Source organism: Asterias rubens, chromosome 1, assembly GCF_902459465.1.
Source record: "Asterias rubens chromosome 1, eAstRub1.3, whole genome shotgun sequence".
NCBI classification, from domain to species: Eukaryota; Metazoa; Echinodermata; class Asteroidea; order Forcipulatida; family Asteriidae; genus Asterias; species Asterias rubens.
This window is the reverse complement of record NC_047062.1, coordinates 3631658-3649868: the sequence shown is the minus strand read 5'-3', so window position 1 is coordinate 3649868 and position 18211 is coordinate 3631658. Positions and strand designations below refer to the sequence as shown.

Genomic DNA, 18211 nt, shown 5'->3' with positions numbered 1-18211 from the left:
CCTTGTTAAAAAATAAATTGGGAATCTAAATTTTGAGTGAGAAGAATTCAGAGATCAAGCAGGGAATAAAAAACAAAGAAAAGTACCAAACTGGGACCTGCAACTTCGTAGTTCCAAAAAGATGACTGAACAACAATTGTATAAGTGTAAGTAATGTTAGTATTTTTTTTTACTGCAAACAAAAAAGTGGAAATCAGCTTATCTGCTGAATAATAAACCACTTGCAAGTTATATTTGAATCTGGTGAAGTAACTTCATAGTTAACGATTAATTTTCAATTCTTGAGAGTCGGAAAGCACATCTCACAAAACACATCTTACTGTGTAACTGTACATCTTTCTAAGATAATTTAGCTGTATTACAGCTTATACAATAATGTAATGGAATCTTATGTAATACACCTGTAATGCAGCTGTATTACAGGTCTATATCACAAGTCTTTATATCAAATTCATCTCCCAATTAAAAATCCTGAGATTGGTTTCCACTACTTTATGGACAAGGTTTTTTTTCCCTGCAAAATATATGACGGGCTCGCGGATATCTAGAGATCAAACCTAAAAAGGATCGGGGTCACCTCGGCATTAGCAATGGCCTTAGTAGGATCTACGGGAATAAAACTGATATAAACATCTGCTGAAAGGTCATACCCATATCAGCAGCTGTGCTGAAAAATGTTCAGGCACCACCCAGCCCACCATCTATCAACAGGCCTGGAATTTCCTCTATAAAAGGGCAATGCCATTTTCCTCTATAAAAGGGCAAGGCCATTTTCCTCTATAAAAGGGCAATGCCGTTTTCCTCTATAAAAGGGCAATGCCATTTTCCTCTATAAAAGGGCAATGCCATTTTCCTCTATAAAAGGGCAAGGCCATTTCCCTCTATAAAAGGGCAATGCCATTTTCCTCTATAAAAGGGCAATGCCATTTTCCTCTATAAAAGGGCAATGCCATTTTCCTCTATAAAAGGGCAAGGCCATTTTCCTCTATAAAAGGGCAATGCCATTTTCCTTTTTCAAAGGGCACTTCCATTGGAAAATCTTTAAGGTCAATGGGAAACTTTTGAAGGGGGCAAGGCCAATACCTGCATGTAATTGCATGCCTGTATCACAACTGTTCACAGCTAGTTCCAGACCGGGTTCCAGAAAAAAAAAGAAAAAAAAAACACGAACAGAGAGTTTTTATAATGTTGCAGGGTATTATTTTTGTTTAAGAAGAAGTCAAAGTTTGAAAACAAAACAGCATGGTCAATTTAGCTCAGAACACACCCCCCCACCCACCCCAATCTATAAGTAGGCAGCCTATTGCCCTGAAAAGCAGAAATTGCCCAGAGATTACATTTTGGTATACCTTTGATATCACTTGATTCCTTTCTATAAATAGCATTCATCAAAACAGGTTTTTTGTTTTTGTTGAAATCCCCCCCCCCCAACCCCCCACACACATAAGCAAAGTTACATCTGTAAAAATTGTAATTACGTTAATCACTTTTCTCCTACATGAATCAACTCACCCGATTGGGTTTCACGCTATCAGGATAAGAAAGAAGGACATTGTAGGCATTCTGACGGACCGGTTTCAAGCCATACTTTATCCACTCATCTCGAACGTAGTCAGCGTTCTTTTTGTCAGCCGCTGTCCCGGCTAAGTGGGGGGTGGAGGTAAATAATCTGGAGAAAAAACACAAACAGAAAGGAAGAAATATTAAGAACTTTGGCAGAAAAATGGGCCATATTTCATAAAGCTGTTTCAAATTTCATAGAACCAAACAAACACATCTGCTTAGCAAAGAAATATTCCTGCTAAGCAGAAAAAGGTTACCAGCCAGATTACAAGGCAACGTATGGTGACCAGCTCCCTGCTAATTTGCGCTTAGATTGCGGAGCATAATTTTTTTAAAAGCTTTATTCAATCAGGCCAAGGGTTGACAACAATTATTTTTTACCTCCAAAAAGGTTAACGCACAATCTATTTGTTAAAACCTTGTTGAAGTTTTCAGGGGGGTTTTGGCAGGGAGGGCTCAAATCACAGTTTGCTTTATTTGAAGAATCGGGTACGTGACTCTGACATGAAATGAACCACAATCAATTGAAAGCTTGGATTAAACTCAGGTTTTGAAACTATTACATTACCACAAGACTTCTTGAACTTTTTTCCCCGACTGTACATTACATTTCCCATAAGCTCGTCTGAAAGCGAGTGCCAAACTGGCATTCAATTGCCATTTTATATGGAAATCATGATTGCTATGTAACCCAACTCTAACTGGCATGCAACTGGCAGTCTCAATGTTAACAATGAGAACAAGTCACAAAACAGGCGAGAAAGGTTTTTTGCCATGAACAGTTTGACATTTGCAGGACACCTGTGCAATTACTACTGAGCAGTTTGATGTATGAGTTGCCCGTAGCTGTAGGCCATAATGCAAGCACCATCATCTTGGATTACATGCCAGGCCTGATACTTCATGGAGACAATACAGGCGATGGCCTCCATGCCCACTGATCATTGCCTTGGTGGTGCCCTTGAAATGCCCAAGTAGAAACTTGCAAATTCCTCATAGGGTGCCCTTTATCAAGGAGAACATGCTTTGGTGCCCTTAACCTTTCAAAAACGAAGCATACAGGCCTGGATGACATGTTCTTTGGGTAATTCTTAATTAACCTCAGAGGGAATAAAGTCTGCCACTCAAGGCTATCCAATTGTACCCAATGTGTTAACTTGACCTACAAATATTTTGTACATATCACGGCAGATTGGGCATCGTTTATATGTGGTTATTTATTTAATTTTTTTTCTTCAACTGAGCGAGTACAAAGTACCGATTGTACTGACCGTCTATAGGAGATGGTTCGCGATATGGAAGAGATAATAAATATTGACATGACCCTGACGGGTATGACAGTAAACATTGTGTACAGCATGTAGTAACTGATAGAAATATACATTGAGGCAAACTCCTACAGAGCAATAGTTGTGGGTCATCTTGATACAAGGACAACAAATGTATATTTTGTGACAATACAGAAGCAATGTTTTATTACCAAGGAATTGCAAATTAAATGTTTCTCTCCCTGCGTAAACATAGATCATGCATTATACATGTTTGTTAGAAACAGAAAACAGCTGTTCGTTCATTTTGTCATGAAACTTCAAAAAAGTGCAGAAAGAAAGAGCATATTCCCTCGACAAAGCCAAATCATTTTATTTCTTGACCAAGCCATGATTAAGCCATACCTGAACAGATAGGCGGCTACAGCTTTGGCTACGACTGTTGCTAAGGTTGTAGTCAAGGAGGTCCTATACTTCAACGCATGATGACATGGCAATCCAGCCATAGCCGCTAATTCGGATACGGTCTTTCACTCAATCAAACTAATTAAAACCTACCTAAGATATTCCTTGATGTTGTCAGCTTTCATCTCATCCATCAGCAGCTTCCCAACGCTGGCGTCACCTTCTTTCAAAACATCACTCTGCATCCCTTGCATTCGAGCTTGCGATGAGAACCATCCTATGATCACGCCGAGAGCGATACCAACACAGGCTGCGATCACTGCGGCAATAAACACGATCGTCTTGTTACTCAGATGCATACTTGGAGAGGAACTGCTCCTTCTGGCTGTATTGTACTCCTCCGGGTGGAACTCCAGACGAGACGGTCGTGGGTTGCTGGGTGCGTTGGCCACAGGCTGGTAGGCAATGGATGAATTACCCTCCTCTCCTGGCATGGCTGTACCACTCTCTGACTCCAGGTAATCATAGTGATTACCGCCAGCCCTAAATGGATTCATTATTTACTCAGGCTCATTTGCATGGAGAGCTGTGATTGGCTGGGAGTGGATGGTGAGGGTAGTAGGATCGAGTGTTAAATACCATCATAAGCATAGCACAAAGCCAAGTGCCTGTTTGATCAAATAATAGAAAAACCATGATAAGTTTGTTAACAGAGACCTAGAGCTTTGTAAGGTAAATAGTTCAGAGTAAGAAGTCAGTAGTTCAGGCAAAAACCTGTAGTTCGGGGGTAAATCTGGATCCCTCAGCTCACTGTGTCCCATTGTAAAGTGATGAAAGGTTTCTGTTTGAGGAAGTCAAAGTGTTAATCCGGCCCAGCAGTTCCCACCACTTTATCTGCTTTCAATACGTCATGGGAATAAATTGCAGAGAAAACCACCTGGTCAAAGCTTCAGGGGGAAGAAAAGCTTGTCTGATGTTCTTCTGTGCTGAGAATGGTGGGTAGGGATAGATATATATAGGAACACTGACAACCATGCAGCCAAATCCACCAATCTTGAGCTTGTTAACAAATCTTTTTTGCTTTCAAATTCGTTTAAACTGAAGAAAGTACAGTAAACCATAACACTTTCTTGTACTTCTGAGAATTTGGGAAGATTTAAATAAGTGTCTGTACAAGTTCTACACTTTTTTGACTCTTTCCAACAATGAAATTACACAATTAACCCCCCATTTCTTGTTAATCCTTTCTGACAATGGAGCTGCCAGAAAACCTCCAGAAAATGCAGAAGAATAATACTATCATCTTTTGTTGGGCTATCATGGGGATAACACGCATTGTTGTAACTGTTCCCATCTATCTTGTTAGAAGTGAAACGTCTTCTGTTGACTGCTTCTGATGCATCTTCTTCCATGGTTTTTCTTCTTGTGTGCACCTTGGGTCTCTTGAGTCTCAGTGGTAAGAAATATGAGTATGGCATAAAAAGGAACAGTTTTTGTCATTATTAATTGCATACTAATACTATTACTCCACACTGTAAATAACATTTGTTTCTATCACGAGGCAGAAGGCTGAGGGCAGCATATTAAATGGAGACGCGCTATATTTGTCTGTATTCCAAGAGTGCGCATGTGTTAACACTAACAGACTTATCTTCAAGCAAACTTGACGCGTTGCTCATGTTGCGATGTGTTGATCAACCAATCAGAATCAAGGATTTAAGTTTGCCAGAAGATATTCCTTTTTGTATTTTAACTTCTTTGTAGTCCGTTTATTGATTTGCAGGCAAGTCCATGTTTACTCACATCATGCACCATGTTTAATGTATTAAGTTCTCCTTCATATACATAATAAGGTAATCTTCCTTCTGAATCTTCCTGCAACCCTAGTTCTCCCTTAGTGATTCTGTACAAGAGCTGCCCTAAATCTGTCAAATTACCCTACTTTAAAAGTAATTCAACACCCGAATGTTTAGAGTCCTACACATAGGTAGGACCTTATGCCTGGTCCCAATTTCATAAGGCATAAAGCGTAAAAACTTACTTGCTAAGCACAGAAAAGTATTGCTTAGCAGGAACAAGTTACCAGCAAACATTCATTAAGGTTTACCTTGTTGTGACTGGTGCCCTACTCATTTATTCTTTTTTTGCTAGCAAATACATTTTGTAAGCAGTATTTTCTGCTAGACCCTGGACACTATTATGACTATTGGTAATTGTCAAAGACAAGTCTTCTCACTTGGTGTATCTCAACATATGCATAAAATAATAAACCTGTGACAATTTGAGCTCAATTGGTCATGGGGTTTGGGAGATGACTATGAAAGAAAAAACACCCTTGTCACACGAAGTTGTGTGCTTTTAGACAGTTAGGTGGTTGATTCCGAGACCTCTTATTCTAAATCTGAGGTCTCAAAATCAAATTTGTGGAAAATTACTTCATTCTCAAAAACTACGTAACTTCAGAGGGAGCTGCTTCTCACAATGTTTTATACTATCAACCTCTCCCCATAACTCATTACCAAGTGAGGTTTTATGCTTAATTCTTTTTGAGTAATTACCAATAGTGTCCACTGCCATTAACAACTTTATGAAATAGGATCCTGGTCATAACATGTCAATGGCTTGAGAGATACAACACCAAATCCATCAAATTGAATCAAAACAAAGAGAAGGTTTTGCAGTCAAAAACCAAAATTTACTCAAATCAAAACTATTTTCAACAGTGGGGACCTCCGAGGTACCTGCCACAAGTCAAAAGCCTGTGAGTGGCAAACCATCTTTCAAGATTTTGTGTGATTGGGATCAATAGATCAAGACACCATGTCATCCCCTCTTTTCAAAACAGTGTTGATTATGCCTTGGAATGTTGTACTTAGTGACCTAAAATCAGCACCTTTGAAAGCTAAAATGAGCGTTGGATAATATAACGTGATTAGGGTTGCCCTAGAGACAGACACTGCTTGGTAACAGTCAGGTGGGAAACGGCCTGCGGGTAATCACAGTTTTTTGGGGTAAATGTCGGTATGCATTTATAGTCAGACCTAAGCCAAGGCAACCAATCTGTGGAGACTATTGGAGCTTCCTTTGTTTTCTTCCAGCCAAGTGTTAACTATTTCTCAGATGCCTTGGGCATGTTTACACATCAACTGATCCTACGAAGAAAGCAATCGCACTCTTCATTGTGAGAGCTAATGTTTTCATATATATAATATTCTTTTAGACGATGTGACCTCTGACGTCACTCAAAAACCATAACATAATTCGCGCGCATGCTGCCGTGCAAAACCTTTGTGTTTTGGCAGCCAGCAAGAAAGTACGTGTACGCAATCTTACAATGACTACGTTATGGTCGTTTTGCCTGGCGAAACATGGATTGGACAGTGTTTTGTCAACAGAGGGCAATTTGAATGTAAACAGAGGTGGCATCGTCTTTTGAAGCAATTTTTCTGTGCCCAGAGCAGAGAAATTACAATGGACTGTAAATACAATGGACTAATTTTATATATCCATCTGACTTTACAATAAACATGAATAAATAGGCCAACCACAAGTACCACTGTTCCAAGGATAAGATATTTGTCAGCATTGGAATGATTGCTTTGTTAACTTAAATGTGTGCTGTGTGCTGTAAACAATCTGCGTAAATCAGCCGTTAGTCAACATCTTATTTTTTACAAGAATTGAATATTATGGAAACCGACTTGGTATATTTTAAATAATTTTGGGTTGAACGAAGACAAATTGACTAGAGCAGGATTTAAACCTGCATCCTCTGGATTGCTCAGCTGAGCAGTCTAGCCACAGTCAGTTGGTCAGGTGTCAATCCAGAAGTCATAAGTTCAAATCCTGCTCAAGTAAATTTTTCTTTGTTCAACCCAAAAGAATTAAATTACGACATAGTGCAGACTTCGAGGTGATTTCAGAAGAAACTCAAACGAGAATCACACTGGCTAGGATATTGGCTAAATCAGCCTAAAACCGCTGAAAACACCTAAATTGGGGCACACTGTGAATTTCTGGCCAATTTGTATCCTTTGGTGCTGGTGTGTACGCTGATAATGTATCACTACTTACAGACCAACTCTTAACAGCAAATAACTTCAAAATTCATATTTTAATTATTATTTAATATGCATTATTCTCTAAAAATGTGCGTTTTAGGAATACTTCAACTTACTTTGTCATTGCCAGTGAAGCATTTATTTCACAGCAGTTTGGGTATTCAAACACAGGAGGGTTACCTCCTCTTGTTGCAACCCCCATTGTCTCGAAAACTACACTACTTCAGCAGGAGCCGTTTCTCACATTGTTTTAAACTATCTGCAGCTCCTCATTGCTCTTTGCCAAGTTAGATTTTATGCTAATAACTATTTTGAGTAATTTCCAATAGTGTCCACTGCCTTTAAGGCTATGTAAATGAGACTTCACTAATCATGCCAAAATGGTTGAATGCATGTTGGACTTGCAAAAAAAAAAAAAAAAAAAAAAACATATTGTCTATTTCATAGTACATGTTATCAACATCTCCCAATTACTTGTTACCTAGTAAAGTTTTATGCTAATAATTGTTTTGAGTAATAACCAATAGTGTCCACCGCCTTTAATGTGTCATCATAAACCTTACCAAATATCCATTGACAAAAAACAAAAACTAACTTATGAAGAATTAAGCTTTGAGAAAAGTATCTTCACCCGCCCATTTCGCCAATTCTGGGGTTGGTTGATTCTATTCCCAATCATAAAACTGTCTTCTGTAAAAGGTGTTAGCACGGTAAGCTAACAGCACGGATGTGGACTTCTCCAACAAACGTCCTGCGAGCGTCTTAACACTACATGTTTCCAGTTTAAAGAACAAACTTTTGTTAGTTTTAAAGGCAGTGGACATTATTGGTAATTACTCAAAATAATTATCAGCATAAAACCTCACTTGGTAACAAGTAATGGGGAGAGGTTGATAGTATAAAACATTGTGAGAAACGGCTCCCTCTGAAGTAACAGAGTTTTCGAGAAAGAAGTAATTTTTAACGAATTTGATTTTGAGACCTCAGATTTAGAATTTGAGGTCTCGAAATCAAGCATCTGAAAGCACACAACTTCGTGTGACAAGGGTGTTTTTTTCTTTCATAGTTATCTCACAACTCCGACGATCAATCCAGCTCAAATTTTCACAGGTTATTTTAGACATTGAGAAACGTAAGTGAGTAAATTGGTCTTTGACAATTACCAATAGTGTCCAGTGTCTTTAACAGCTGTGATTTTACCTAACCCAAGTACACCACCATCTGCTGAGCACAGCAAGATGTGGAGTGGTGTCTAGGAGAAGTGACCATACTACCATAGGATTGTAGCATCTTTGTTTTGTAGTCAACAAACTATGCCCATCTGACCCTGTATATGTTAAGCTTGGGCGATATCGATTTATTTTATTCGCCGACAATATGTCGCGATATTCGATATAGTCGCGATTAATTAAATTTGACATCATCAGTCTTCAAACTCCAAGTGAAAGTTGGAGAAGAGACAGTCATAGCATAAGAGAGGTGTTCTAATGACCTATTTGTCTGGTTTTACTCCAAACCTATGGGGTGCAAGATTTCTCAGCTAGCAAATACATCGCGATATTTAATCGATATCGCGATATATCGCGATTATCGCGATATATCGATATTTCGATTAAAACCAAATCCATAATATCGCGATATTCGAAAATACCGTGATATCGCCCAAGCTTAGTATATATGTCAATATTGACCCATTTCACCTGACATTATCATCAAAAAAATCTTGAATGCGCCATACTGGTGGGCAATTTCACTGGCATTTTAGGCAACGCGGCATTAATACACGTAAACCTAACTTGTCCACTAACATGGTGAGCGCGGATCAGTCGCCGCGTGTGACGCTTGTGCAAGGGGTCAATATGACACAATACATTTTTCAACCGTTTCCCCCCCCCTCTCTCTCTCTCTCCTCAGAGTCAGATATAGATCAGTGGGTGAACTGTGTACAAAACTTCCGAGTGATAGCGCCCTCTTTGAATTATCCTCCTGAGTGTCCTCCAGCCCACATTAATTTCCCATAATGAATACCCTGATAGTGAGTGGGTATCCTCCCCTGTCCTGTTTTCAAGGTATTTTTATTACGCCTTTTTCTTTGAATTTGGAGAAAACAAATAATGATGCCATATCAACTGATGCCCTAGGGCTAATTACCTTCATTTGTTTACAAGAAGTATGCAAACATATTAAAACTTGATGGACATTGAAATTTTCACACCACACCCCGATCTTCAACGACTTTGATACATCCCATTTGTTTATAGTTTTTCCTGACAATACTGATGAAGCCATACGTGGAAGAAACATCTGCAGTGACTACAAGTATTCTGTGAGACTTTGTGTATGACTCTATAGCCAGCAGCTGTCTTCATTTTATTCAAAATATGTTTTATGACATTTTATAAATTACCATGGTAATTTGCACACACACAAAATTAAATAAAAAGTGCAAATAATTATTGGCTTTCAAATATGATTTCCCTCCCTAGGCTAATAGTTGTGACAACGTAACCCTCCTCCTGCCGTCGGGAGGAGGGTTACGTTATATTGCAACTATTCCCTCCCATGCTCCGGGGGACAGATTTCCCTTCTTCTTTGGCCATGTCGGACACCAGTAACCCCCCGGTCTACTCCTAGAACTATGTCATGACTCACTGAGGTTCGTTCGGCTATAGTCTCCCGTCACGGAGACGATACGATAGCCGAACGAACCTCATAGTTCTAGGAGTACCCCCGGTCATATGATATGGGTATGCCGTTTTTTGTTATTTATCATTGTAATGTGGTTAACATGTTAACAACATAACTGATGAGCCTCATCAAATACAAAAACTTCACACCATATCTAGCAACTTAGACGTAGCTCCATGGGCTTGTTTGTTAATCATCAAAAATAGTTTGGATAGTTCAGTTGGCAAAGAACCCAACCAATATTACTAAGTAGGCCTAAACAGTAATACTACTTCTAGAAACTATAGGCCTAAGGCTCCCCTGCTCACAGGGGAGCCATAGTTTCTAGAAGTAGCCTAATAGCTATTTCTAGTAAGACCCAGAAGCTGGGGCGCATGGTATTCCTTTTTCGAAATTTTGACATTATCGGTCAAAATTTCGAAAAAGGAGTACAGTGCCCCAGTATTTCTACCTCTCGACTCATGTCTAGGACTCTGGGCTATTCATGATTTCGGCTTACCTGGTTTCTTCATACGCATGTAGTCAAACAACTGAGAAGTGTATGTTTTTGTTATTGTCCACTTGTATAACCCTGACTTTAAACTAACTGGCACTACGTCCCTACGTACATACGTACGTGTAGTTTCCACAATAGGAAAAATTGATGACAAATTAGGGCCTACAATACAACTTCATCACTTTCTTTCACTTTAAAGTTTACTTACGGCGCGGACGTCTTCAATCTGAAAAGGATGACAGACACAACAAGAGAGGGGGTGCTTGCAATAACAAAAGGTTGCAACAAAATTCAAACGAGGGCGCTATACCACGCGAGCGCCAGGACTATTCTTGGTTTACACAACGCCAAGTAAATTAGACATAAGTCTTTCTAGTCATCCAAAATCGTCCTACATTTGTTCAGTTAATTTGTCTTAATTTAAACTAAAGTAGGCCTTAAGTATTTGCAATATCATCCGGTAGAAAAAAAGAAAGGTTTTAACCAGAGAACTTTAGGTTATCCTAAATTCATGCCAGAATGTAAAACGCCATTTGAATCACGGGTTATTTCGGTCTCAAATGGCCTACATGTTAAATACATTGAATTATCATTTAAAGACATTCGAATTACCGTTACATTTGCGGCAATCTAAAAACTGCATGCGAAAATGTGCAAATTTTATTTATTTAATTTTATTTAATATTTTCACAGGCTATAATCGTGTCACTGTGATTAATGAAAAGCAACTAATGTGAACGAAGTTAGTCCTCAAAAAGACTGTACTAAGGTAAACTCAGACCATTCGGTAAAATGCTTATTGCTGACCGGGATTTATGAGCTCGCCAAAACAATGATTTACCTTTCACCTTGCTCCTGCTCTTCTGGTAAAAGTGCCCCCCCCCCAAAAAAAAAAAAAAAAAAAAAAAAACTTCAACATTTTGGCTATTTTTCCTATCTACACGCAGACAATTCGTACATTTTGTTCACCCAAAGTCCAGATTATCTTATAAAACGTGTATAGCAAAGAGGCGAAGAGCGGGCAGGGCACACCGGAAAATTACAGATGGAATTCGGGCTCACATGCAAGCTACTAGAGTAAACAAATTTAAATTGAAACAAAACCCCAAATCATTTTAGATACCGACCTCTTTGATCTTTCGGAGCTTTTCGGAAGATTCGTGAAAAGCCCTGTCATTAACCATGTTACATCATTAGTTTTATCATGGGAGCTTGATGCTGTCTAGTGCTGAATAGGCTTTGACAAGTAGCTGAATATGTAGATATAGAGCTCCGTTTTGTAAATTGTTTTGCAACATGGAGGTATAAGTACAAAGAAAACTTCCACAAAAACGTCAAAGTATTATATTGTTGACGCACAACACCACCGTCAACGGCGAAGTTCAGCCATAGTTTTTCAAAACCATGAGGTTGGGGACTAATGATTTTTTTGATCGAATAGCGACAAATTCAAAAGTGAAAAAGTATCAAAATTATGACGAACAAACACATTATTATAAACAAATGAAAAAGGCAGTGCCCTTGCAAACTTTTCGCTCAATAGCTGTTTAAGTAACATGCAAACTACAGATTTATATAGGTAATATTGTTTGTGAAATGGAAACACAAATTCATAGGTGGTAGAAGATTATGGCCTCCATGCCTGGGATTCGGTTGTTGCCCCTTTTGTGCAAACTTCTTCTGATATAGCGCCCTCTTTTGATACTACAGCCTTGATAATTTCACGTGAGTGGGACAGAATTCCCTGGGACACCCCCTACCACATGCAAAAAAACAATGTCTCAAAATATATTTTCGCATCTGCTTGAGATGATTTTTGTATAAGCTTACACACTGAAAAAAAATGATTGATTGTATTCATTATTTAGCAACATTGTTTAAAAAAAAAATGGTTTATTATAGATCATTATCCTGGTCGCATTTCATTATTGTCAACGTGCGCCTAGGCACTTCTATTCTTTCTGTCTTTCGACTAAAACAGGAGTTTGGACCTTTGTCACAACTTGTAAACAAGTTCTGCTGAGCGCACGTGCAACTATTGCCGTAGCTCCCTCCTCTTTACTAGTTAATGGTTGCGCAAGAAGCATCAAAGCTGCCATTAACCACGTCTCCCTCTGCGGAAAATGACTCACACGATGATCCCGAAATGTTGACAGACTCTCTCTGGAACCGTCATTTCTGAAATAGGATCCTCATTCTAATTACACAAGTTCGAGAGAAAACCCGGTTAATACGTTAGGCCTATGAGAATTCTTAAAAACTCTGTATTTGCAGCGAATTATTTAGAAATATTGAGTACATTTTCAACTTGACCGAATTGTTATTGAGAATTGATTGTGAAGTCAATATACCAGCGCATAAATAAAAATGCAATGTGCAAAAACAACTATTCATATCATAAGTTTCACTCGCAAGAAATATATATTTTGAATGGTCTAACTTACATACTTGAATTTGATTTGAATTTATAAAGGCACTGGTCACTATTGGTAATTTCTCAAAAGAAATGTCGGCATAAAAACGTACTTGGTAACGAGCATTGGAGAACTGCAACAAGTGTGTTTCTCCGTCTTTTTCTCTTGCAACGTCGATAACCATGAGTCAAAATGTTCACATATTTGCCATTAGGCATATTATGTAGGGATACACCAAGTGAGATTACTGATCTTTGACAATTACCAAAAAATTGATTTAATTTTAAACAGTGTGATTCACTCAACGCATTCTTGAAAGACACTGTATTGGTACTTTGTCAAAGAAAAAGTCTTCTCACTGCATAAAAATAAATAACAAACCTGTACAAAAAAAAAACACCATTTATTTTCAACGAAATTCCGGGTCAAACTGACCCACAAATTGGTCAAGCCCCCTGCACCCAGACTCCGGCTCAATTCTGACATGCTTTTTGTGAATCGTATATAAGAAATACAAACAAATTAAATAGCATATAATCATTTAACACGTAGTTAATCAATTTGCAGGACAACATTAGAAATCTAAGATGTTGATAATGTTCCCATCTAAATAGTGACGGGGTTAGAGTGTAGTTCTATCTGTTGAATCATGAAGGAGTGAACAAAAACCCGAGTTGATAATGTTTCCATCTAAATAGTGACGGGGTTAGAGTGTAGTTCATATCTGTTGAATCATAAAGGAGTAAACAAAAACCCGAGTTGATAATGTTTCCATCTAAATGACGGGATTAGAGTGTAGTTCTATCTGTTGAATCATAAAGGAGTAAACAAAAACCCGAGTTGATAATGTTTCCATCTAAATGACGGGGTTAGAGTGTAGTTCTATCTGTTGAATCATAAAGAAGTAAACAAAAACCCGAGTTTTGTTGTTTTTTAATTGAAGACAGCCGAGTATCATTGCATCCGTGGTTCAACGTGGTTTCCAATGTCAAGTTCGCGTTCAACAAACATCGTGTCATGACCACAAGCTCCTAGTGACTCACAAGGAATGAAGTTTCAATAATAAACTGGTCAGTCAAATTAATTTCTATCCTTTCGATCTCTGTAGACAGTCCCCTGAGGAAAGTTTGGAAGGAGCAGCAACTCATAGTGAACTGAGTAAAAGATTTGAAAAATAAGTAGGGGTATAGAAATGGTGTCGTCTTCCGCGGTGAACGAAAATAACGCAGGCGCCATCTAAGTTTACCTCGAGGATAAAAACAACAACCGTGAACCCACTTCCAATAGCCTTGGGTAAAAAACTAATAATACTTCATTCTTACGAAACTAAATGGTTCTGAGACCTTGGCAAGAACTGAAGAACGCTTCCGGTTTGTGTGTAGTGGGGGGGGGGGACCATGAGGGTATAGACCTAACTCAAGGGGTGCGGGTAGGATTGGGGACGAGGGACGGACCCTCATCACTCCGTACTTGTTCCGGTGTCAGATGCAATTGTGTCCGCCTTGCTATACTGTCCGCTCCGGACACTTTTGCATATGCAATCGTGTCCGGTCTGGGGCTTTGCAAAAACCGTCCGGCGGACATGTACATGACTGTACATCTGTACAATCATGTATGTGCGCGCCTGAGCGAGCGTGCATGCACTGAACCTATGATATGATTGCAGGGAATACCCAACGGCCGAACATTTCCCATGTAGCTTGTAAAAAAATGGCGAATGTATTCCGTATACCAAGGGCGTCTAATTTACTGCAAGGACGGTTTTGCACGGGGGCGGACACAACTGCATATGCAAATGTGTCCGGGCAGACACAATTGCATTATAAAGCAGCATCCGGGCGGGACACGATTGCATATGCAAAACCGTCCGGAGGATATTATTGCATATGCAATAATGTCCTCCGGATAGTATTGCATAGAGGACATAATTGCATGCGACACCGGCTGGGCTCACCGCTGAGGTTTTTTTAGGAACCGTGGTTACATGGCGGACGTTTCCCTTCTTCATGGGGGGCCCATAGTGACAATAATATCAAACTTGATCATTACACGACAGCCACTAAGGTATTGTATAAAATTTAAGATTTGAAAGGGTGTTTTCGTCAAAAATTAGCATCATTAAAAGAGTCTCGAATCATTTATTTATTTATTGAGAAGTAGAAAATAAATCGGCGGAAAAATAAACAAAAAATAAATAAATAAACAACTGCTCTGAATGTTGTTAGTAAAAAAAAAAAAAATCAACAACTGACGGGTCACGGTCAGACAAAAATTAAAAGGGGAAACTTGAGACAAACAAGTACAATAATATAAGCAAAGACAAGGTAGAACTCAGATGTTGTGTCCCATCCATGCATGCTGACCCGAAAACCGCTAACAGAATAGAAAGTTAACTCGGATTCTGCGTCAGTTTGACCCATTATGGGTCATTTGGACACATGCAGATTCCGGGTTAAGCCCGGTGCATACTTCCTGCGAATGCGACACGAATGTTGACGTCACAAGTTCGCAACGAATTATTCCCAGCAGTTCAACTTTGGGCAACTCACTTGCGAATATCGCTGCGAAAGGAGGGTTGTGACGTCAAATTCACGTCACTATCGCTTCGCATTCGCATTCGCAGGAAGTATGAACCGGGCTTTATACCATATAGCTAGGACCCAGCTATATGGTTATACTGACACAGAAATGGATCAGGTACCAGAGTCAATTATGACAAGAGAGTTTTATAGACTGGTAAAGTTGTGGCAGAATGAAGAAAATGCCAATCTAAAACACAAAGTGCACAAACTTTACGTTGAACTCTCGTAAACAATAAATTTTAATGCTACGATCATACAAATTAGCTGCGTGCATAGAGCAAGGACCAGCGTGTTTGTTCTGCATTCCACGGCTCATTTCCGCCACTATAAACACTTAGAATTAAACGCTGAAAATAGAAGAATATTATTCGACTTCCTTCTCTGTTCCAAGAAAATGCCAAAGTTCAATGGCCTATCCAGTAAGTTACTGGTAGCCCATGTCTTCAAAGAGTGAGTACACATCCCCATGGAGCAATGGTACACCAAAGAGAACCGGTACCCCCCAAACACTTAGGCTACGTAATGAAATAAACCGTTGTTTGGGAAAAAATGGCCAAAACATCGGTCATTAATGGCGAATATTGTATAGTAGCTGCGCTGTGGTAACACCATCGAGTGGCCCACTACAAAATACGGGGATTACGCAGCTTTCAGCTCTCGACATCGGTCTTGAAAGAACGTTTTTTTTTTAAGGAAATCGTATGTCATAAATTATGTCAATATCCGTAATTTTGTTGGAACTCGCGACAATAAAAGCCAAAAATAAATGCACCACAGCACATAGATTTGTATTTTTTTTGTATTTCTTTTTTTTGCGTATGTATAAACCAAGTGAGCATAGTGGAAGCCGCGTTCCCATTTAACTTCACAATACAAAATCAAAAATAGTTATTGGCGGTTTCGACTCAAGCAAAGTCTTTTTCGAGGGATAAGGAAGAATCTGCTAGCCTTCGAGAAAAACTCTGACATAGTAAAAGTAGGGTTGAAACGTCTGGCCATTAAAGCCATTGGACATTTTCGGTAAACAGTATTGTCCAAAGGCCCACACTTCAAGTATCACAACTTATATATAAAATAACAAACCTGTGAAAATTTAGGCTCAATTGGTCATCATAGTCGGGAGAAAATAACGGGAAACCCACCCTTGTTTCCGCACGGTTCGCCGTGTTACATGTGTTTACAATAAATCCGTAATTCTCGATATCGAGAATTGATAATTGTTTTAACGTTTTCTCAAAAAGTAAAACATTTCAATATTTCAAGAGAAGTCTTTCACCATTACCTTCTGTAAGCTCTGTAAGTTATTTGTAAATCTGTGAACTTTTTTTTTCTGTTCCAAAAGTGTATAATGGCTTTAACTATTTTATTTTTCATTTATACTGAGATTCTTTTGCTAAGCAGTTTGCAACATTTATAAATATTAAAGACACCGGACACTATTGGTAATTGTCAAAGACTAGCCTTCACAGTTGGTGTATCTCAACGTATGCATAAAATAACAAACCTGTGAAAATTTGAGCTCAATCGGTCATCGAAGTTGCGAGAGTAATAATGAAAGAAAAAACACCCATGTGACACGAAGTTGTGCACTTTCAGATGCTCGATTTCGAGACCTCAAATTCTAAATCTGATGTATCGAAATCAAATTCGTGAAAAATTTGTTGTACATTACTTCAGAGGAAGCCGTTTCTCACACAATGTTTCATACTATCAACAGCTCTCCATTACTCGTTACCAAGTATGGTTTTGTGCTATTAATTATTTTGAGTAATTACCAATAGTGTCCACTGCCTTTAGGCAGGGTCAATATTCAAATGACTGTAGCTCCTTTCTCATTGTCTAACCGTAAAGGGGCGAGTCTAACAGTTGGTAATTACTCAAAACATACGCACCTGCTGCCTGTTCGGATAAATGTATATACAATTTGAGAAAGATTGCACTCTGTGGACATTTGGTTTTAGATGAGGGGATCAAAACGATTGTCGATCTGAGAAACGTTTCTGCATGAAACGTTTCTCAGATTGTGTAATAAAGTTAAGGATATGTTCTTACATCCTGAACGAACATAACCATCAAGATGTTCGGCGATATCTCACAAACGCAACCGCATTTCAAAATGAAATGTTCACTGACAATAATGGTCTACATTCATATTGATTCGATATATAAAAACAACTGCAGTTACCGATGCAACAGTCTGCCAAGCCATCATGGTTTGACCTGACTTGGGAGGATGAAAATAACATCATTCGATGATACTTCCACCATCAAGTTGTTAATGTGAATATGAGCTCGTTTGAAAATAACAGGGAATCGAGTTTGACAATACCGGAGAATCTATAGTTTTATTACATATACCAAAGATATCAAGGCATTCGTAATGTGAGGTATTAGGTACAGGTGACCCCCCCCCCCACCCATTCTTAGCCACACACATACACCCCGCCCCCCACCATCCGGATCCGTCGAAAGTAGTTTATTTATGGCACGTTGTACGAAGGTCCATCCGTCGACCGGATCGTGACAGGTCTCCATGATTCATACATGTTGTTGTTGTTGTTGGGTTGTTGTCGCTTGTTATTGTTTAAAATAATGAATAGGCCTACCACTGTTTTGTTAGGGTTTTTTTTAAACGATGTTTTTTTTCAACAGTGTTTCACATTTTGTGAAAGGCACCCATATTGAGTCCAGATTCTTATTTCGTTCAAGTGAGGGAAAACACTAATGTAGCTGT

The 18211-nt window shown here is 38.9% G+C and overlaps 1 protein-coding gene across 3 annotated transcripts in view; it reads right to left on the bottom strand.

Annotated features, from left to right (window-relative positions):
- Positions 1 to 10707, bottom strand: part of LOC117289320 (N-acetylated-alpha-linked acidic dipeptidase 2-like) — a 30590-nt gene extending 19883 nt beyond the window's left edge. For 2 of the 3 annotated variants that reach the window (XM_033770411.1, XM_033770396.1), the window contains exons 1-3: positions 10485 to 10681; positions 3390 to 3904; positions 1513 to 1669 (exon numbers count right to left, since the gene is read on the bottom strand). In XM_033770411.1, coding sequence (XP_033626302.1) covers positions 1513 to 1669; positions 3390 to 3793 — 561 coding nt within the window. In that variant the 5' untranslated portion in view covers positions 3794 to 3904; positions 10485 to 10681. The other variant, XM_033770404.1, reaches the window with a different exon arrangement.
- Between the last annotated feature and the right edge of the window lie 7504 nt (positions 10708 to 18211).